Consider the following 23,640-nt stretch of genomic DNA (forward strand, 5'->3'; position numbering starts at 1 on the left):
ATACAATTGAAATGTTGTATAATTGAAATTTTGTATAATTGAAATGTTGTATAATTGAAATATATATAATTGAAATTATATATAATTGAAATATAATTGAAACATTAAGGAGAACTTAAATGTTCTCACCAAAAAAAAAAAAAAAAAGATAAGTGAGGTGATGGATATGTTAATTAACTATATAGGAGGAATACATGTATCAAATACATGTATCAAATCATCACAATATATACTCTAAATATCTTACAATTTTCCTTGTCAATTATACCTCAATAAAGCTGAAAAAAAAGGCACTAGTCATACGAAAGGAAGCTACTACTGGTCACGGTTAGTCAATTTATTGTGTGTGTGTGTGTGTGTGTGTGTGTGTGTGTGTGTGTATTTTAATTGTGGTAAAATACACACAACATAAAATTTGCCATCTTAACCATTTTTATGTGCCCAGTTCAGAGGCATTAAGTGCATTCATATTATCGTGCAACCATCCCTGGAACTTTCTCATCTTCCCAAACTGAAACTGTGTCCCCATAAACACTCCCTATCCCTCTCCCCCAGCCCCTGGCCCCCACCATCTACTTTCTGTCTCTGTGGATGTGACTCCTCTAGGGACCTCCTGTGAGTAGATCACACGACATCTGTCCTTAGTAAGTTTATTTTTAATTCCATAACCTTTGTGATCATTACAAATAAAACCATGTTTAAATAGTCACGTTGTAATGATTGATTTAGACTTCCAGAATAAAAGTTATTGCTCTTTAAGTTAAAAAAAAAAAAAAGAGTCAGGCATTGACTGTCCTGCTGCTGGTGGCGGTTCTAGCTGGTGGTTTCGGTGACTCGAAGGCAGGGCCAACAGCTCCAGGCTGAGCCGATGACTGCGCTTGCTCTGGAGTTATATAAAGCATCCGAGGAGATAAATCACGTTTGCAACCCTCGGCTCAGGCAGGGGATGAGGTCACAGCATACATATAGCACATGATCCTAGAGCTGGGACAGCTCCCAGAGATCATCTGGCCTCCTGCCCCTTCTTCCGAAAAGGAGGCGGCTGAGGACAACCCCGGTGACTTGCCCAAAGCCCTACAGCAGGTCAGAGGTCCAGCCAAGAGGGGATCTCAGGCTTCTGGCCTCATGGACGCCTTGCCAGCGGCCCCAAGACCAGAGGCTGAGGTTATCACTAACTCAAAAAATCTAAAGAAAAACAAATACAGACAAACAAAGAAAACAACTAAAGAAAAAAATGACTTCTGTTTCTCTGGTTTGATAGGGCTTTTTAAAACCCAGTTTTTAAATAATTTTAAACTAATTTATACAAGCTAGTTCGAGGCTGCAAATATTTTTCCATTTTCCTGCAGACGGATGGAAGCCCATAAAACAAACAAGACTAAAGACTGAAGAAAAGCATGGTCATTAGTATAAATTTTTAATGAGAAGCACAGGAGGGAATAGATGATCGCTCCTTGCTGTCTCCGATCCTTAAAATTTAAGGGTCTAAATTTAGGGGCTAAAATTCTTCTCTGACTTTGTCAAACCTCTGAACAGGCTCGTTTGTGTTTCTAGTCGAGCACAGAAGCCTTGAATGGGTTAATACAGCTCATCCCCACCAGGGGGAGGGAAGAGGAGGAGGAGGAGAAAATTCCAGAGGAAAATGGTGCCAAGATATGAGAAGTATCTGGTTTTGACACGTGTCTTCAGACTTGAACTCATGTGATGCTTAGAAACGTGTGTGTTTTCATATGAGATGGAACGGAGTGTGTGTGCGTGCGTGCGTACACACACTGGGAAATGGGAGGGGAGAGATGTTTCCTGGGAGTGGAACAAAGTGGATCAGATGTGCTCGTAAAACCGGCGGCTCCCACACATCTGTCTGCACTCACCTTTGAGGCAATAATCCAACTCATATAGCTCACTGTCTTCCTCCTGCCTCTCCCAGAAAACCAGGTAGTGGGTGATGTTGCCATTGGGATCAGAGGGAGGCTTCCACTTCAGAATAATCTGGGATGAGGAGTTAGAAACAGAGATGGGATCCAGGGGGACAGAAGGGTCTGCAAAGGAGAAAGGAAACAGGTCCACTTTGAGGAGGATGGTGCAAGCTGTTAGGTGGGCATAAGAGGGGACACACCAGTTAGAGAAATCATGAGGATGTTCGCTGCAGTGTTATTTTACCTCGGAGAAAACTGGAGACACATGAAACGCTCACCCAGGAAAGGCATGAGTTACAAAATTACAGTCCATTCCTACCACAGATTATGCAGCCATTCATTCATCCATTTATGCAACAATCATTTATGGAGCTCCAACTATGTGTCAAGCTCTCTCTGTCCTGGGCCCTGGAAAGACACTGGGGAAAGGGAGGATGGTGAAAGAGACAAATAAACTCATGTTTTCCAGTTAACATTTGCCCCAAATTGAGCCCAGTCACTGGGCACATTTCAGCAATTGGATGCCACTCAATCATATCACTGAGATGGCAGCTCATCTAAAAACCCCCAGAACACATCAACTTTGGGCTCCACAAAACCTTCCCCTCAAGAATGGAGGTGGCTGAGGGAGTTGGTGAGGCGTGAGGTTGGGGGCCTCAAGGCAGAGGACACAGTGTGTACAAAAGCCCAGGTGCTGGAAGTTTCTGGAAACTATAAGTCCTTTGGTATTGTTGGAAGATACAAAACGAGAGGGCACTAGCCAAAAAAGCTAGGCTGGCTCATAAAGTTTGGACCCTATCCTCTAGGACAGAGTATCTCACCCCCGGCACTACTGACACTTGGGGCCGGATAATTCTCTGTCGTGGGGGCCGTCCTGGGGCTTGTAGGACCCTGGCCTCCACCCTCCAGATGCCAGGAGCCCCACCTCCTCAGTCAACCAAAACGTCTCCAGACATCTTCAAATGTCGCCTGGGAGCAGCATCACCCCCAGTTGAGAACTATTGTTATAGGAGAAGGACTTAGACTTCAGAAAAATATAATTCAATTGCTATGAAATACTCCAGCTCCCCGTGCCGGAAAAAAAAAAAAAAACGGGGAAGGAGAGAAGGGGCACAGAGGTGAAACAAAAATGGCAAAATATTGATCAGCGTTGAAGCTGGGAAATGGTTCACGGGACTCATTTTTTCTTTTGACTTCTGTGAATATTTGAAAATTTTCCATAATGGGGAGAGGAAATATCTAGTCCCCTCAGGTGTCTTATCGTTACTGCCTCATCTTCTGAGATTATAAACCTCAACACTTGGCTCTTTGAGAAGCCAATGATTATGCAAAAGAGAATTTCACACAACATCACCACGTCAGCCTGTTAAAGGCAGGACATCCCATTCATGCACAAACTCATATCCACAAGAAACGCTTACTCGTGGCATTTGTCTGGACATAGATGATGTCGCTCTTTGCCCCGTATGTCCGGCGTTCATCAGAAAAGGTGACCAAGGTCTTGACAAAGATGGCGTACTGGGTCCAGGGCTTGAGATCCTGCATCAGCCACCCGGGGTGGTTCTGTGACTTGGGGTCGTTGGGCCTCAGAGGCAGGTCAATGTCCACCACCGTCCAGCTGTTGGAGCCACACGAGTCCTGCCCATCAAACTCCGTCACGTTCTGATAAGGGCTTTCAAGAGGAAATAGGAGAAGGTGGTTACCATTTTGTGACTATCGCTCTGAAGATGGCAGAGATGCGGCCGGGGGAAGTCACATCCTATGGGGTTGTATCCTTTTCGCCAACCATCTTACGCCACAAGGAAAAATGACACAGGAACAGCCAAAGAGAAAGAGACTGCTTCCCTTACATCTCAATTGCCCAGTAATAATAATAGTGATGATGATGAGAATGATGATGACAGCAACTACCCAAGAGTTATTGATAAGATTACGTGGTGGAATGAATGCGACTTCTTGGCACACAGTCTGAACATAATAAATCTCGAGAGATGGAACTATTACTGACATTAATACTATCACCCCTTCCATTATCTTCCTTGCAAATTTCAGGAGAGCCGTATACTCAAAATGACTAAGTGTTGTTTAATGGGGATAGAGTTTCAGTTTGGGACGAAGAAAAAGTTCTGGAGATGGATGATGGTTATGGTTGCACAACATCGTGAAGGTACTTAATGCCACTGAACTGGACACCTATGCCTAATTAAAACAGTCAGTTTTATGTTATGTATGTTTTACCACCATTTTTCCAATGTCGGAAAAAATACAAAATAGAAAAAAATAAATTTTACAAAATCTACTAGGTAGAGTGAATGGCTTTTTCTTGAGGATGTCTGGTGAGATACACACAGAAGCAACAAAATGGGATACTGCTATAGGAAATTGACTTCATACCCCATCAACTGGTGAGATCGTAAAAGGAGCCTACATTTATTCCACGAGTAGGAGGGACAGGGAGAATTACCCCAGCGGGGAAGATCTGAGCACTCACACCGCAAGCATGAAGCTTGCAGCACCATTTCTCTACCTTTCTACTTACGCCTCTTTATAGAAGAGCATGAACCCCAAGAGGTCTCGGAAGTCAGGGGGCCAATACGGCTCCCATTTCAGCAAGATCTTATCAGAAGATGTCCGAATGTGAGAAAATGTAAGTAATTCATTTTCACCTAGGAAAGTTAAAAAAAAATCAGTATCAGTATTAAATAATTTGTTTCAGCCCAAAGCAGGTGATCTGACATTTCCAAGAGCGTCCATGAGAAGGGAGATATCAATCTGCTGTTCCCTTGACAGGTCTTGTACCCATGTGCCTCTCCCGCTGTTGGAAGGCAAGAACTGGTCATGCAAACGGGCCCCTACTGCAGGTCAATTACTTGGCCAGACGCTCAAGTGAATAATAGCAGTTGGTGCCCACGTGAGAAGCATGACTGGCCAGCAGTTATTGGGAAAAGAGACTTTCAAGAGTAATCTTTGTCCTGACACAATTTTGCCTTGCATATGGACTTTCAAGCCTGACACGTCAGAAGACGTAACTCCAGTGGAAACGAACACATGCCAAGTGAGTTTGGAGGGCATGCAGATTATTATACCTTGGAGAGACAACACCTTGGAGAGAGCAATTCCCTCTGCCTGGAATGCAAGTTGGCCCCTAAGCTACCCCCCGACCTTGAATTGCCACAGCTTGAACCACATTCCACCATAAGAAACCAACTCCCCATGAGGGTATTATGGAAGCTCTGGCACCTCAATGCTCGGATATCCCTTCAAGAGAGAATCTGTCAGAGGAATGCAGTCAGCTGACAGTCCACAGCTATAGCAAGTGCAGGATGTGCCTTAGCATTTGAGGCAAAGCCATATACAAGGAGGTGTTATTCATTCATTCATTCATTCAATGCTTATGTGGCATCTTCCAGTATCAAGCACTGTATTTGGTGCAGTAAGCACAGAGATGATAAGTACAACACCTATCCTCAGTATTTCAGAAAACTTATCACACACTTAGTTGTTTAGCTCACTGGGGGGCAGTGACGACCCCCTGGGGGCCAGTGTGGTGGGGCTAGGGTGAGGGCAGCCATGTTATCTGGTCCACAGGCTGGAAGGACCAGGGCATTGCCACTTACAGGACGCCTGGTCCCCGTTGGTCTTCAGGGCGATGTCGTTCCTCTCCTGGCGCCCCTTGGTTCCCGAAACCTCCTCCATCTTGTGAATTTCAGACAAGCAGAGTTTGGGATTATAGTGGAAGAAGAGCTCCCCCTGAGTGATGGTGAGGTTGTGTTTGCTCCAGTCCCATAGCTGCCTTAGGTTCTGGTTGTCCAAGGCATAGAAAGAGTAGTTTCTAGGGAAACACACACACACACCTAGTCATTCAACGGTTTGTGTCTCCAACTCCAAGATGGCGGGGCTGGAGTTCCTCCTGTTCAGCACTACATCCCCCATCCTAACCACGTGCTTGGCACATACTCAATAAGTGTTGAATGGAAGGTGGGAGGGACAGGGGAAGTTGAGGAAGTCTTCCTGGCCAGGAAGGTGTCTGAGCTCAGTCTTGTGAGGAAGGGAAGACTGTGATGGATTGAGATACGGGTTTCAGAGAGGGAAAAGACTGAAGACACAGAGGCACTGAGCTGAGCCCAGGGAAGAGCAAAGCAGCCTGCTCTGGCCACCAGGTGACAGGGAACAAGACTGGAGAGCTGCAATGGGCCAAATCCTCTAGTATACTGCATGCCAGACCAACACCAAGAACATGGGACTTTCCTTGAAAGGCAGAGGGGAGCCACTGAAGGTTTTATAACAGCTCAGTAACTTGATTAGATCTGTGCCTTAGAACTATTAGTGGACCACTGGCACATGACAGATGGGAGAAGAAGCATCTAGATCTGTGTTGTCCAATAGAGAAACCACTAGCCACCTCTGGCTATTGAGCACCTGAAATGGGGCCGTTCTGGACTGTATTGGAAGCAAACAGTACAGATTTCGAAGACTTAGCACACAAAAAAAGGATGCAAAAGATCTTCTTTATAGTTTTTTATATTGATATCATGCTGAAATAACATTTTAGATGTAATGGGTTAAGTAAAATGCATTATTAAAATTCATTTCACCTATTTCTCTTAAAGTTTTTTAAAATGTGGCTACTAGAACATTTAAAGTCACATATGTGATTTGTAGTATATTTCTGTTGGACGGTACTGGTCTAGTTCCAGGACAGTTAGCTAGGAGATCACTGCAACAATTTGAACGAAAGGTCTGAGCTTCAGCAAAAGGCAGTTTCACGGCAGAAAAATCAACATGAGCTGGTGAGGGATTCAAGAAGGTAGTCTAAACAATTCTGTGTATTTGCTTCTCAAAAGCCATTCACAGCCTCCCTTTTCCCTTGCCTTCCTCTACTGTATAGACTGGAAAAGGTAAATAATCACACTCCCAGCCTCCCGTGCTGCTAGAGGCAGCCACGTGACCCAGTTCTGACCAAGGAGATATACGCAGAAATCAACATTGATGGTGAGAGTGTGGGAGGTTCCAGGCAAGTTTTTTTAAAGAGACAGTCTCAACTGGCATGTACCTTTGTCCCTTTTTCCTGTCAGTTGTACAGACGTGAGTTTCGGTATGAAGCAGCCGTCTTGTGGCCACGAGGAGCACAAAGATGGAAAGAACTTTGATCTTTGATGGCACTACTGGATGGCCTTCTTCAGACTTCCTTCCTATGACTCCATCTCTATCTGTGTGAAATACACAGTCCAGCCAAGGAAAGTGGTACCTGGATATCTGTTGTTTTACTAACTGAAATAGGGTTGGCAGGATCTCAAGTGGAGGAGATCCAAGAAATGAGGATGGAAAACTGAGGCAGGGAGGTGAGTTCCATTTTGTACATGTTGCATTTGAGTTTCCCAGGGGTCATCCGGCTGGAGACAGGCTCAAGGGTAAGGAGAGAAGCCAGGGCTGGAGGTCTTAGCACAGGTAGGAGGAGATCACTAGAGGGAAGGCAGAGGCTGGTAGCCCAGGATGCCAACTCTCAAAGGCACATGGAGGAAGCAGGAAAGAAATCCAGGGCAGCTGGGAGATATGTTGAAGAGCTAGAATCCTATGGACCAGAGGACATGAGAATCTCAGATACAGTCAATTTCTAGAGGACCAAGATGTGAGAAGGTGCCAGATGCAGCAATTATGGAGTCCTGGTCAGGCCTGCACTCCAACTCACAATGATGAACAGATAGCCAGATGCCCTATTCCATTCCAGCCAGCGCCTTTGGAGGGCACAAAGTTTGGTCTGTATCCCCTGAGATTTCCAAGAGTAACTATAAAACGGGTACCATTTACCTTGGCTGGACTTTGGACACATTCTAACATGAGTTCCTTCCTCCTGTCAAGGATTCTCCAGGCATTTTCTCCAAACGGATTTTTTTGGCTTGAAAAATCCCTACGTTTTCCTTCCCTCCCCCAAGTTTAACTAACATATAATTGGCATATAACATTGTATGAGTTTAAGGGGTATAACATCATGATTTGATATATGTATATATTGCAAAACAATTACCACACTGAGTTTAGTTAACGTCCATCACCTCACATGGTTAAATTTTTTTTTTCTTGTGATGAGAACTTTTAAGATCTACTCTCTTAGCAACTTTCAAATACATAATATTCTTAACTATAGCCACCATGCTGTATTTACATCCTCAGAACTTATTTATCTTATAACTGGAAGTTTGTACCTTTTGACCCCCTTCACCCATTTCCCCCACCCCGTATTCCCCACCTCTGGAAACCACCAATCTGTTCTCTGTGTCTATAAGTTTGGGGTTTTTTAGATTCCACATATAAGTGAGATCATACAGTATTAGTCTTTCACTGTCTGACTTGTTTTACTTAGCATAATGCCCTCAAGGTCCATCCATGTTGTCCCAAATAGTAGGACCTTCTCCTTTTTTATGGCTGTATAATATTCCATTGTGTATATATACCATACTTTCTTTATCCATTAATCATCAATGGACACTCAGGTTGTTTCCATGTCTTGGCAAAAACCCCTGAGTTCTTCTAACGCACAGACTTCCTAGTGAGCATTCAGGCCACAGGCACAGAATCAGGCCCACCTACCCAATTTCCAAGGTCTCTCCCCGAATCAGACGTAACTTCTGGAAGAAGGAAAGTGACACAAGAGCATAGGACCGGCGGATTTTCAGATATCCTGAAATTTCTTCAATGAGTCCAAGGTTGGCCTCTAGCTCAGCTGCCAGGTTGTCTAAGGAAAGGAGAGAATATCCAGTGAGTTCCTACAGAAATATTTTAATCTTCCCATAATGTCCCATGAGGAGGAGTTAACCTACAGGTTGAAAACGACTTTGACATACCCTGCTCAAAATGCATCATAGAGAGGACACAATCCAGTGTCCCTACCACAGGGTCTGCAAGTCCCTAAATAAGTGACCACTGCTTTTTTCTCATCTTTTCCTTGGTCGCCCTACTTCAGACACATGGGCCTCCTCATAGTCCCTTAAACAGACCAGACATACTAACTGCCTCAGGACATTTGCACTGGCTGCCTCCTTTGCCCAGAATATTATTCTTCCATCTATCTGCTTGGTTTGCTCCATGACCAATTCAGAGCATCTTTTCTCAAATCGGAAACTCTTCTAAAATAGCAACTCCCTTTATTCTCTATTTCATAGGTTGGCACACTACAGCCCATTGGCCAAATCCAGCCGGCTTTGTAAATAAAGTTTTATCGGCACAGAGCCACACCCATTAGTTCACACTTTCTCTAGGGCTGCTTTCACTCTATACTGGCAGAGCTGAGTAGTTCTGGCAAAGACCCTCTGTCTGCCCAGCTGAGGAGATTTATTACACGGCCCTTTATAGGAAAAGTTTGCCGACCCTTGCTCCCTGCGTTACTCTGCTTTGCTTCCCTTCACAGCGTGGATCACCACCTAAGTTTACATGATACGTTGATTTGTTTATTTGTAAGATCCATCATGCATGGACTTTGCCTTGTTCCCTGTGAGTATTCAAATAAATGTTTGCTGAATAAATAAACAAAGGCTGCTTTTCGCCTGGAATGGTGTTTCTGGAAACACGGTCCCAGACCTGCAATGCGGCATGTTGCCTGCTTGTTAAAAATGTAAATTCCTGACTCCCAACTTGGAAAGTCAGAATCTCGCTGGAGCAGGGCCAGGACCGAGCTGTGAATTTGGGGTTTGGCAGCAAACTTGAGTGACTCCACTGATGGGCGTTGCGGCTGTTTTCCTTCTGTGCTCACAGGGAAGGTGGATCCCAGCAGACCGCCCCCTCCCCCCCCCGAGCACTCACTGCCCCCTCGAATGTTGATGATCAGGCTCCCGTTGATGACCGTGCAGCCTCGGAGCTCCTGGGCGGATGTCACCGAGTCAATGGTCTTCTCACCTTCCAGGAGGTGGCAGACCTTGGGACAGGGGCTCAGGCATGGAGTACACATCAAGCTGAGGCAAGAGCGGAGAGAGAGGGGTCAGGACACACAGGACACCACACACATGGCAGACAGCACGCTGGACAGGGTCCCTCGTGATGAGACTTCCCCCGAGACCGTCAGGCAGGGTGCTTCAACTGCAGCCCTGTTGACATTTGGGGCTGGAGAATTCTCCGTTGTGGGTGGCTCCACCCACCCCTGGGGGGAAGAGGGCAAATCGCCCCCACAAAAGAACCACTGCCCAAAGTGATAGGCTTGTGCCGTTATTCTGTGATGGGGGGATCCTACAGCATTACCGTGAAATCAGGGGGCTCATGCTCTCACTCCAAAATGACAGGGCTCCTGCCATACCCCAGAGCGATAAGATTCACACTGAACCCCATGGAGACAGGATCACATCTATCCCGTGAAGACAGGACCCACGTCATTATACCAAAGTGATGGGACTCATGGCGTTGCCATGGTGATGGGAATCACACCAAGAGGATGGGCCTGATGTGGGACTCACTTTGCCCTGATGCCAAAGTGGCAGAACTGATGCTGTCACCCCCACGTGGCTACTCCAAGGAGATTTAGGATGTTTGCTGTTCTGTGTGGGGTTTGATGTCACCACAGCTATGACACGACCTCACGTTGGATAAAGGGTGACTAAGCGCAGACTTTGGCTTTGCCTGGCTGCAGCCTGATGTCCTCAAATTTACAGGCCCCAGGAGTCCTTTGGGAATCAGCTCTCCCCAACACAGGGTCTCTGAGGTCAGTTCTTGGCTGGCACAGCCCTCCAGGTCCAGGCAGGACACAGGAGCCAGGCCAGTCTGGGCACCATCTTCCATCCCCCTGGGGGTTCAGAGGTGGCCACATATCCAAGTTCATCCAGTGAGGGTTTTGCCAGAACTTTCTGGGAGGAGAAATTGTCTTCCTTCCAGAGTATCTAAGAGGGTATTGCTGTATTGCTATATTGCTAGCATGGGGCAAGGGAGCAGGTAAAAGAACAAAACCAATGGAAAGAGAAAGAAAGACAAGGATGGAAAGAAACTGATGGTGTACATCACTTGAGCTCCTGGATACAGCTGTACCTAAACCAATTCCCTGAACTTCTTGGTGACAGGCACCAATAAACTCCAACCTTGCTACGCCAGTTTGAATTGGGTTTCTGTTGCACAAAACCTCAAGATTCCCAACTATTACATTCTCCAAGTCTCCGCATCCTCATCTGTGAAATGGAAATAATAACAGTACCTACTCCCACAGTCAGCATGAAGACCAAATGATATAGACCACCTAAAGCACTTAGCATACAGAAAAGAAAAATTGTTAGTCATCACTATGATGATCACGTTTCATTAGTGGTATCCTCGTGGCTACTGTCATTTCCACACCTCTGTGTATGCACTTCTTCAGAATGATCTTGTTGATGGTGGTATAATAAAGAACATATCTGGTCTGTGTCCCCATTCCTGGTGAGCTTCAAAAGCCCTTGGAATTTCCTGAGTGATAGGAGCATCTTTGTTATGCTAATGAGGTGATCGGTGGTGGTCCGACATAGCTTCAGGATGGGGGGCTAGTCACCAGAAAGAACACATGTGTGATGAGAGGGTTGGGTCTTTCAGCCGCCTGACCTTCAGAGAGGGGAGGGAGGCTGGAGATGGAGTTAGATCACGTGGCTAATGATTCAATAGATCTCGCCTGCGTAACGAATCCCCAATAAAAATTCTGGACACTAACTCACTGGAGTTTCCTGGCTGGAAAACACGTGGATGTGCTGGGAGGGTGACATCCCTGAGTCCGGGAGGACATGGAAGCTCTGTGTCTGGGACTCTCTCAGACCTCGCCCTACGTGTATCCTTCATAATAAAGCTGTAAATGTACGCGTACGTAGTGTAAGCGCCTGACATTAAGATTTTGACTGCTGAGGCATCCATTTCAAAAGATATTCATCTTTTTTTTTTTTTTTTGGTGAGGAAGATCAGCCCTGAGCTAACATCTGTGCCCATCTTCCTCTATTTTGTATGTGGGTTGCTGCCACAGCATGGCTGATGAGTGGTGTGTAGGTCCACGCCCGGGATCCAAACCTGTGAACCCCAGGCTGCTGAAGCTGAGCTCGGGAACTTAAGCACTATGCACTGGACCAGCCCAAGACATCCATCCTGAATAAATATCTTGCCTGTGAGACACAGCTATCAGCAAAACAACCAGATGAGGAATGAGGTAGCCCCCACCCATGAAGGCCCCCCTTTCTGAAAGCCCTGGGTGACCTGGATAACTGACCACTTGAGTGACCCCACTGTTCCCTTCCTGCACCCTAATTTCCACTCTTATACTTAAACCCTAGATACTCCACCCCCGGACCCTAATAAAGACACAGCCCCAGGTCCACGCTCCATCCCTCTCTCTCTACCTATCACCTCACTGTGTGGCCCTGGGTGTCCCTTCCAGGATCTCTGAGTAATAAATCTTGTTCCTTTAAGTTCCCTGATGGTTTCTTGCTGAAGTGTGTCCTGTGATTGTAATAAGAAACACGAGAGCTGGCCCAGCCACAAATAGGGGCCCCGGCAGGAGAAATGTCCATGCAGCGCAACATAAGTGATGTGTGCCCGGGCCAGTGGTGTGGACATTCCTAACAGAGGACGCTACCATCAGTAGGCTTGGACAACAAAACAGTACAGCTTTTTTTCAGTTCTGTGAGTCATTCTAGTAAATTATTGAACCCAAAGGGTTTGTGGGAACCCCTGAATGTACAGCGAGTCGGTCAGAAGTGTGGGTGGCCTGGGGCCCCCCAAAGTGTGGCTGGCATCTGAAGTGAGGGCAGTCTTGTAGATGATGGGGTCTGAGGCTAACCCCGGGGGGGACCAGTGTCAAATCGTGCTGTTGGACACCCAGCTGGTTCAGAACAGCTGGGGCGGAGACAGAATGGGGACCAAACGGCTGGGTTCTTTTGTTGGATCTACACGTATCCACCGAGCACTTATGACGCGGCAGGTGAGAATGTAAGCCAGGAGTCGGCAATCTACAGCCTAAGGTCCAAACAAATCCAGCCGACCATCTGTTTTTGTAAATAATGTTTTATCAGCACACAACCACGCCCTTTGGCTCGGGTATCATCTATGGCTGCGCTCACACTATAACGGCAGAGTTGAGTAGCTGAAACAGAGACCATATGGCCCTCGGAGCTGAAAATATTTACTATCTGGCCCCTTGCCAATGCCTGTTCTAAGCTGCAGGCACACACAGGAGTGAACAAAACAGACAATCTACTTTCCCCATGGGAGGTTACAAATGGCCACCAATGCTTTTCACCAAGAAGTGGAAATGGGCTCCACATCCATTGAATCTGGGCTAGGATGTAACTTGCTTTGGCCAGTGGCACATCAGCAGATGTGATGCACAGAGGCTTGCAAAGGACTTGCACATTGGGGCATACCCTTCCTGGCTACTGGGATGGGCAATCACATGGAGAGAGGCCCCAGCTGCCCATCTAAGATGTGAGAGGCTATCCTATACCATCCAGCCATAGCTGACCCAGCCCAGGCCAGACAAGCCACCAGTCAATGCACAAAATCATTTAGAAATCGTAAATGAGTGCTATGTTAAGCCGCTAAGAGCTGGGGTGGTTTCTTACGCAGCAAGAGCTAACTGATACTTGTGAAGTATATGGTCTAGTTGGGGTAAATTAATAAACTGACGATTAAAATATGAGCTAGTGGTAAATGCCATGAAAAGAATTAAAACTGAATAATGTGCCAAGGCAAAGCTGGACGGGTGGTCAGACAGGGAAAGATTCTCAGAGGAAGTGACTTGTAAGCTGTGACCTGGATGACAAGAAGAAGATCAAGGGGCAGAGCATTCTAGGGGGAGGGCATAGGGATGCCCCACACACTTAACATTCACCCCAAATATCTAGTCCTCCTCATCTCAGTAAAGAGCACCCCACTGCTCCCGCCAGGTACCTCAGAGTGACCATACCGGGTGAGGTCTTTGAATGAAGCCATGTGCATTTCCAGACCTCTGCTCTGAAAACATCAAGAATGATTTCCCAGATAAGCCACAAGAATGGAAGAAAGTATATCTGGTCCTATTAGAAAATGTGACGTACTAGAGTCTTCCATAAAATAAAATAAAAGCTTCAGAAGGAAAACTATTAATTTTTCTTTTAAACCTCCACAGAAAAAGACTGCCATGACAAGTTGGAATTAGCATCCCTCACGTTGCCCTCTTCCACTCAGTAAAGGTCCCAGGCATCCAAGGACCTGCTGTCAACTTCCTGGCGTTTCAGTTCTAGGGGCCACTGCACCATCAGTGAGAACATCAAAGGAGCTTTGCTGTATTTCTCAGGTCTCAATTATGGTGAGGAAAAACTACCTTTTATTTAAAGCCAATGTCTTATAAACAAACATCTCACCGGAAGATGATAACATCCGTGTTTCATTTCAAACATGAAAAAAAAATAGAAATGAATCAAAAGGAATATAGGGTCATTTTCCCAACCTTACTGATAAACTGGCCAAAAAAAAAGAAAAAATCTCTGTCTGGCATGCAAAGGTGATTTATAGACGTCTGTTTTTGGTCAACAAAGCCACTTGATAGGTTTTATCAAAAACGAGGAAAACAAAACATATTGTACTTGCAGGTTTCACAAACACTTGAAGAGAGGCTCATAAGAACCAAAATAAAGACTGTTTTCCTTCCCAACCTCCCCAGCTGGGGAAATAAAATTTCCCACCAGAACACTCTCGCTTGGCTAATTCTCAAGCCTGAAGAGGAAGATGTTTTACGTAAGCGGATCAGCCCAAGGCCCCTCGACCTGCGTCTGTTTCTGATTTGTTTTTGTGTTGTTTGTGGGGGGTTTTTTTCCCCAAGCCCTCAATACAAAAAAAAAGGAAACAGATTTTTTAAACTTGGTTACAGCCCCGAGACACCGAAATAGCTCATGTGAGGAGCTAACAACGGGAACAAAAATTCTGTGATGTGCGTAGGAAATCTGACTTACCGCCAAAGAGAGAAAACCCTGCTATTTCTCACCCAAATAGTAGGAAATGATTTGATGGCACTGTCCTTCAGAAAGCAACAAATCCCTGAGAATAATCTGGAATCGAGGCTCTTCCTCCTTGCATTCTGGGCTAATCGCAGCACATGGTCTGGCTCCAAATCGGAGAAAAAGTTAAAAACCTGAGCTCTGTTTGGTTCTAACAGTCAGGCAGCTACAACAGTGGGGACGGTCCAGTCCATGTGAAGGGTTCCAGGATAAACCAAGGACTTCTGTCTTTCTGTCTTCCATTCCCAAAACGAACTACAGAGAGCCTTGAACATGGTGCGCAAGATGCCAAAAATATTTACTCTCTGATCCCATACAGAGAAAGTTTGTTAACTCCTGCTCCAAAGCCCGGACCAAAACAGGAGGCAGAAATGGCATCCGACAGACCCAGGCTTATCACTGTTCATCAGCAGCTCCCTCACTCATAGCCAATTAACTCTGGTTTTTCACACAGTTTTAACAGGTGGCACCACCATCACCAACCCCATGTTTCTTCCCCTCTTTGCTGCCCGCCACCCTCCTAAACCCACACCCAGGACTCACTTGCTGGAATTCATCGTATACCCAGAGGGACACTCGGGGATGCACTTGTTGTTGTGAATGACGTACTGGTGGCAGCCCTGCCTCCGTGAATTCTTGCAAGTGTTGTGCAGGTCCTGGCAGAAGCTGAAGTTCACGCAGCGCCAGTCTTGGAAGTGATAGTACGGGGGCGGGCAGGTCTCCACGCACCTGCCGTCCAAGTAGAAGTTTCAGCAGGCCACACACTTGGTGGGGTCGTCGGGCTCAGAGCAGTTGCCCAAGCACTCGCTGTGGCAGCAGAGGCCGTCAGCAGTGCAGCCATGCGACTTACAGATGGTCGGGCAAACTGCAGAGAGAAAGAAAACAGCTGGTCAACAGGTTTGCCCAATTCCTGTCTGCACAGTCGGCAATTCTGGATCAGAGAGTGAGAGCCAAACAAAATAACAACAATAATCGCCTCATTTCTGCAGCACTTGCTACGTCCCAGGCACAACTATTAACTCATTTCATCCGGCAAACCAGCGGGAGGCTGTAAATATTGAACAGCCGTCACAGGGAGAGGGGCGGCGAGCCTCTGACTTGTAGCATTTGTCATTTGCCATGGTGTAAATACTCCCACCATGGTCCATTTCAAGCTAACACGGAACCTGTAAGAGATACATTGTAACACAGCATTAATAGTACTTCCACCATATAGATACAATAGCAACAAATAACCTCGGAGGCATAAATAATAGAAAAATGTAGTGAGATAATTAGGAAGCCGTGAGTGTTGTATATTTATTACCTTGTTTTTGTTGTTGGTGGTGATTTTTTTATTTTTTATTTTTTTGGTGAGGAAGATTGGCCCTGAGCTAACATCTGTGCCAATCTTCCTCTATTTTATGTGTGGGTCGCCACCACAGCATGGCCGATGAGTGGTGTAGGTCCGTGCCTGGGATCTGAACCCGTGAACCCTGGGCCACTGAAGTGGATTCGCATTGAATTTAACCACTACGCCACCAGGCCGGCCTCTATTACCTTGTTTTTAACATAATTTAACTGTAAGTTTATACCATTTAATTTTTAATAGCAGCTTAACAACCAGCTCGCAAATTTCCTAAAAGTTTCACCATCGGCTCTAGCAAGGTGACTCCAGCCTGCAGCTGCAGTGCTGGTATAAACAGATACGTTATTATCTCTTCTGTCTCCATTCTACAAATGGGGAAACCCAGACTCAAGAAGGTTAAACAAATTGCTCAAAGGGTATTTATTGCTTCAACAGACATCTGCTTGCACTGATCTCGATACTGCAGCCACCACAGCCTCAGACTCTGCCTTCGGGAGCACATGGTCTAATGGAGGACGCATATTAGTTAAACACACAAATAAGTAATTGCATATGCAACAAGCATTGTGCTAGAAGTAAGAAGCGACATTTCTGCTTAAGCCTGAAGGAAACAATGAAGGGGGAGGAAAGAGAAGGTTCTGCAGATGGAGGTGCAGAGGCTGTGCATAGATTTTGTGGCTGGAGAGAGTTTCTTGTTTGATGCAATTGAACTTGGCCATTGCAGGCTGGACTCCATCCTGGCTTCCTCCAGTAGCTTCTCACACATCCCCTTTCTCCCGGTGTCTCACTACTCATCACTTCCTAATTACCCCTTGATTTTGGAGCCTCGGCATCTGCTCTGAGCCTCGATGACCAGCCCTCCCTTCCCAGGCTCTCTGCAAATACATCCACGGACAGATTGCTTCCGAGAGACTGAACAGACCTCAGCCACGGCAGAGCCTTTTCTCGGAGGTGCTTTCCTTGCTTACTCTCTGCGTGGTTTGAAACACAGTTTGAAAGCTGGGGATTATTATTCACCCCAAAACCTCAGGCTCTTTGATTGCTGCAGCAAACATTCCGGCCCCTAATGGACCCCACCAACCCGACCTAGGGAACAGAAGTGGCCGCTGAAGCTGCATTCACATATGAGCAGCACTGTCTGAGGGAACTTTCTACGATGACAGAAATGTTCTCGATCTGCGCTGTCCAACACGGTAGCCACTTCTCCCCTGTGGCTGTTGAGTGTGGTTAGCGCAATTGAGGAACCAATTTGTTTTTAACTGTGGCAAAATAGCATAAAATTTACCATCACAACCATTTTTAAGTGGTTAATGCTCAGCGGCATTAAGCACATTCACAGTGTTGTGCAACGATCACCACCATCCATCTCCAGAACTTTCTCATCTTCCCAAACTGAAACTCTGTCGCCATTCCAACACTGACCCCCCCACCCCCTCCCACAGCCCCTGGCTCCACTATCTACTTTCTGTCTCTATGAATTTGACTCCTCTAGGTTCCTTAGATGAGTGGAATCATACAGTATTTGTCTTTTTGTGTCTGGCTTATTTCACGGAGCATAATGTCCTCAAGCATCATCCATGTTGTAGCAGGTGTCAGAATTTCCTTCCTTTTTAAGGCTGAAGAATATTCCATTGTATGGATGGACCACATTCTGTTTATCCATTCATCTGTCAATGGACACTTGGGTTATTTCAACCTCTTGGTTATTGTGAGCAATGTTATGAACATGGGTGTGCAAGTATCTTTGCAAGACCCTGCTTTCAATTATTCTATGTATATACCCAGAAGTGGACTTGTTGAATCATACGATAATTCTATTTTTAATTTTTGAAGACCCACCATACTGTTTTCCACAGTGGCTACACCATTTTACATTCCTACCAAGAGTGCACACGGGTGAGGAACCAAACTTTTAATTGTATTTCAATTTTAATTTTAATAGCCACAAGTGACTACTGGTTCTTGAGTTGGACAGCAGAAGCTTAGAGAATAAAAGTAAACTCTTTGCCAGGGCCCACAGGTCCCATGTGGTCTAGTGCCTACTGGCTTCTCCGAGTCCTCTCAGCCACAGGCAGCAGCCACTCTGGCCTCCTTTCTGTCCCTCATACACCCAGGCTCAGTCCTACCTCAGGACCTTTGCATCTGCTGTGCTGACTGGCTGAAGCGCCCTACTCCTTATCCTCCCATGACTGGCTCCTTCTTGTCCTTCAGGTCTCAACTCCTTAGAAAGCCCCTCTATGACCTCCCCACTGGAAGTCACTCCCTCCTTCACAAACCATTTTCTAACACATTAGCTTATTACATTTTCCTTATAGCGCTTATCACTCTTGAAAACTATCTAGGTGGTTGTGAACTGTCTAAGTAGAGGGGAGCTTAGTGGGCAGGGCCATGTCTGCTCCATTCACTGCACTGGCTCCGATGACACCGACTCCTAAGACAGACCCTTGCATCCAGCAGGAGCTCAGGAGACACATGTCCGATTAGACAAAGGAGAGGCAAAAGGTAGGACTTTGGAGCAGTTCCAAGGCCCTAATTTTTAACCAGTGGCTCAAGAAGTCGTCCAAGAACCTCCAGTTGCAGGAGCTCCATAATGCTCTGAAAAATTACACGCAAGATGTGGAGCATCTATGCATAAGTGCATATTCTGATTTTCTACATGGATCCAGAAAGAAGGAAGCAGCTGTCATAGGAGCAGGATGGGGTTAACCCACCAATGTCTGTGTAGATCTTTTAGGGTTTACATACCACCCATTAGTTTCTTACTCAATTCTAACAATGACCCCAGCAGGGACGGGGGTAAGTCACATTATCTTCACTCTACAGAGGCAAGAAGATTGGCTCAGCTGAGGAGCAGCAGGGCCAGAACTGGAACCTTGATCTTCTGGCCCTGAATCCAACATTCCTGGGTCTAAAATGACATGGCCATCTGCAGGGTCCACGCAGTCAAGGAAGGACTTGCATTCAGCTGTGGTGACGCAGCATCCACCACCCCATAGACACGCGGTAAAGACTTCCTTAAAGAACCAACGGCAGCCTCGGTTTTCTTTTCTGTAAAATGGGGGTGATAACAGTCCCTTAACTCCTCCTCACAACTAAAAGGGATGATGAGGTTAACGCACTGGATTCATTGACAGACACATTGTAGGTCTGATATCAGTGAGCTACTGTGGGTATTATTATTTTATCATCATTCTTAATGATCTGTCTACAGGGATCTCTTGGACTCTCAATGGCAGGAAGCAATATCCAAGGCTGACAACAACTGTCTAGGACCCACAAAGACCCCACCCTCCGGAAGCTCACAGGAGAGAGCAGGAAGGGGCCTATCTCCTGGGCTGGAGCTGCACCTGAGGGTCAGCCCTTAAGTTCAAAAGAGATGCCAGCGAAGTGCTAACAAACACTTCCCAAACACATAAGCCTTCCAGCCTCAACAATGCTAGGAAAAATCACCCAACACTCGCAAACAAGGCCAGAGCTTGACTGCAGGACTTTTCAATCTTATGTTGGAGCCCTGTCGAAAAGGACCCACTTGGGAATTACTTCATTTTCCCGCACAGGAGCTGGCAGACTTTTTCCGTAGAGGGTCACAGAGCGCAGGGCCACACGGTCTCCGTCACAGGAAATTAGTCCATTCTGTCCCTGTCTCGAGAAAGCAGCACCCCCACTCCCCAACCACCCAGAGAAGGTACAGGGGCACAGGTGCAGCTGTGCCCAATAAAACTTTATTTAAAAAAGCAGGTGACAGGGGGCCAGCCTGGTGGCGCAGCGGTTAAGTGCACGGGCTCCGCTTCAGTGGCCCAGCGTTCACGGGTTCGGATCCCAGGCGCGCATCAACACACGGCTTGTCAAGCCATGCTGTGGCGGCGTCCCGTATAAAATAGAGGAAGATGGGCATGGATGTTAGCCCAGGGCCAGTCTCCCTCAGCAAAAAAAGAGGAAGACTGGCATCAGATATTAGCTCAGGGCTAATCTTCCTCACAAAAAAAAAAAAAAGCAAGCAGGTGATGGGCTGCCTGGTTGGCCAACCCCTCACCCAGTGAAATGTACCTGTGACTGTTTTATTATTTCTGTTAAAGTGCAGGCTGGGGGGAGCCAGGTGTCAGCTGATAGCCAGATACGCTGTAAATCATTTTTATCCAATAGAAGAAACAACCTCCCCAAAATGACAGGTTTATCGTCCCGTAGGACATTAAGCCTCTCCGTATCTAACTGCGCAATCTTATTTCACTGATGACAAATGCTTTGGCTTTAACACCCTGCTGCTGGTTCCCTCACTTAAGGGTTAAAATAAATGTGTTGACAGGTGTTCTTTTGCAGGGTTGTTTCTTTGTTTTTTTTTTTTTTTGGCATAAGAATGGTGTTTTTAATTTTTGAAGACTATACTTTGATAACGACAAGCCAGCTCTGGGTGTCCCCACTGTTTCCAAGTACTTTATCTTATTTAGTAGAAATGCCGATCAGGGTGGCCTTCCCACCACCACCACCAACGCCTCCTCCCCCTCCCCCCGCTGAATTATGAAGAACACATGTTGTGCAAGATGAAAAACTGGCCCCGATGGAGGAGGGGGCTGACTTTCCTCTCCCTGTGCCCTCGGTCCTACTAACTAATAGACACTAAATGAGTCCCCGCAGCCCAGTCCCAGAGGGCCACCAGCCCCCAGGATGCTTCTGCCAGAGAGGATGGTAGCCTTTTCGAGAAAATGCCAAGAGTTCGGGAGCTGCTGACCATCCCAGGACAGGTGCATGCTGTGTGTGTAAGGAACATCGTCCTAGACCTCGCAGAGGCAGCAAACGCCAGTCCTTCTCCCTCCAAACACACAAGTTCCTTGTCTGTCCATCTGCCCCTGTTCGCACCCCAAGTTGCTTGGGCTGCTGGCCCGAATTTCCTCCCGATCTTCCCTAAAGTTGCCAAAAGCCCCTGGCCTCTGGGTACACCAGCAGAAGCAGCCACTACCTTCCTGAAACTTTCCCCTTGAGTGGCTTTTTCTATACCCTGCTGAGAAGACTGGAAACTGAGCTCTAAATAAATCAGTGGAGCGGGAAGGAGGCAGCTACATCAAGATCCTCTGGTTGGAGCCTCTGAAGCAAGAGCAATGATCCCCCACCTAATGATGCATTCTCTAGAAAGACATCTACGGAGAGGCCAACTTGTTTAAGGGAGATGCTTCAAAGGCAAACACAATTTCACCCACTATCTCTGCTTCTAGGATTTACCCCGAAGACACGACAGCATATGCACACATAGACACCTGGACATGGATATTCTTCACCCTGCAGGACATCAACAAGTTGAGTTTATAACGGCAAAAGATCGGAAATAGCCTAAAGATCCAGAGCAGGAGACTGTGTAAATAAATTAGTGTGGATTAAGAAATAGTATGCAGCTGTAAAAAAGGAGGTGGCTCCATGCATTCTGATGTTGGAGTGACTTCCAAGATAGCATTACGTGACACAAGCAAGGCATGCAGCAGTATCTAAAGAATATAACTCATTTCTAGAAAGAGGAAAGTGACATATATACTGGGAATGCAAAATGGGACACCCCTTTGGAAGACAGTTTCGTAGTTTCTTATAAGGTTAAATATATATTTCTTATCCTTACCACACAACCTAGGGGTTCACCCAGGTGAAATGGGAGAAAACATATATTCACACAAAGGTCTGTACGGGAATGTTTATAGTGGTTATATTCATAATCACCCCAACCTGGAAACAACCCAAATGTCCCTCGACTAGGGACTAGATAAACATTGTACCTCCATACAATGAACACCACTGAGCAATCAAAAAAGAAGGAAGTGCTGACATCCACAACAATATGGATGAATTTCAAATGCTTTGTATTGAATGTAAAAAGCCGGTCTTAAAAGCTACACACTGTATGATTCCATTTATGTGACATTCTGGAAAAGGCAAAACTATAGGGACAGAGGACATATCAGTAGTCACCAGGGGCTGCAACTGGGAAAAGACTGACTGCAAAGGGGCACAGGGGAATTTGGGGGGATGACAGAACTATTCTATATTTCAACTGTGATGGTGGTTACACGACTGTATATATCAGTCAAAACTCACAGAACTTTACTCCCAAAAGGGTGAATTCTGCTGTATGTAAATTATATCTTAAAATGAGGAGAAGAGAAAAAAATGGGACATATGTCCCTCTGGAAGGGCCACAAGAAATGTGCCCCATGACTGCCTTTCAGGAGAGAGATGAGGATGGTGTGGAGGGTGCATAGCAGTATCCTTACATATCAGCACAATTTGATTTTTAATTTTTTACTATGTATGTGTCCACCTGTTTAAAACTGACATATATTTGAAAACACATTTTTAAAAAGCCTCTGCTACGCAACGCATAAACGCTATTGATCAATTAAATAGTTTCACACCCAAATACAGCTCTTATCATTTAAGGGCTTTTATAAAAGTTCTCTTAACATCATTTTTGCCTTATTACAAAATCAACAGTCAAATCAACCAAATACCAAGTGTGATCTTAGATTAGCAGCTGGGCCAGGAAAAAAATACTAATACTGATGAACAACATTGGGACAACCGATGAGATTTACATACGAAACTATGGATTAAAATATTGCGTCAGTGCTAATTTCCTGATTTTGGTCATTGAACTGTGGTTGTATAAGAGAATTTTCTTGTTCTTAGAAAATACCCAGTGAAGAATTAAGGACAAAGGGGCAATATGCCTGCAACTGACTCACATGGTTCAGAAAAAAACTTAATATGTATATCATGTGTGTACATAAATACATTAGAAAGATAATAAAAGAAATAGGTTAAAATGTAAACAACTAATGCCTCTAGGTGCGATACTTGCAACTTCTCTTGTAAACTCATACATCAAAATAAAGGTTACCAATTTCTCCAAAACAAGGTTAAAAGCTGGAATGGTGGGAGACAAAGGCACGCAGCGCAGCGTTGTAAATGACATGCTTACAAAAACACAGCCACGTTTTTTTTTTTTCTTTGCCTTTCTAAGTTCAAACCAGTTTAGTTTTTCTTAATTAAGAATCTACATGGTAAGAACAAAACAACCTCCCCCCAAAACCGCACTATTAAATGTTTCCATAGCACGACATATGTTAATAACATTTTGTTACATTCCTTTCCAAAGCCTGTAGTTTAGAAAAAAAAAAACTCTCAAGATTTATTATTCCAAAAATTACTGCTTTCCACAAATTTCCAAACGGAACAGTTGCGTCATGGGCGGGCAGACACATTCACCACAGAGCCCCGTGGCTCTCCCTGCAAGTGTGAATTTTATAAACTCCTTAAAATAATTTACTTTGTTTCCATTCAAAGACTCTCTCCCACGCCCGCTCCAGACCCTGATGGGGGAGGTTCGAGTCCCCAGCGCTGGGGCGCGGGCAGCACGTTGCCTGGAAATTCCTCC

At 45.7% G+C, this 23,640-nt stretch overlaps 1 protein-coding gene across 1 annotated transcript; it reads right to left on the reverse strand.

Moving 5' to 3' along the window:
* Positions 1-1,821: 1,821 nt before the first annotated feature.
* LOC131402723 (insulin receptor-like) lies at positions 1,822-16,728 on the reverse strand. The gene is given in 8 exon segments (XM_058537302.1): positions 1,822-2,039; positions 3,338-3,588; positions 4,456-4,582; positions 5,534-5,748; positions 8,505-8,649; positions 9,714-9,862; positions 15,422-15,743; positions 16,674-16,728. Coding segments are annotated over 8 exon segments (1,482 nt in total).
* Positions 16,729-23,640: the final 6,912 nt, after the last annotated feature.

The sequence above is a fragment of the Diceros bicornis genome, unplaced genomic scaffold (assembly GCF_020826845.1).
Source record: "Diceros bicornis minor isolate mBicDic1 unplaced genomic scaffold, mDicBic1.mat.cur scaffold_241_ctg1, whole genome shotgun sequence".
Taxonomy (NCBI): Eukaryota; Metazoa; Chordata; class Mammalia; order Perissodactyla; family Rhinocerotidae; genus Diceros; species Diceros bicornis.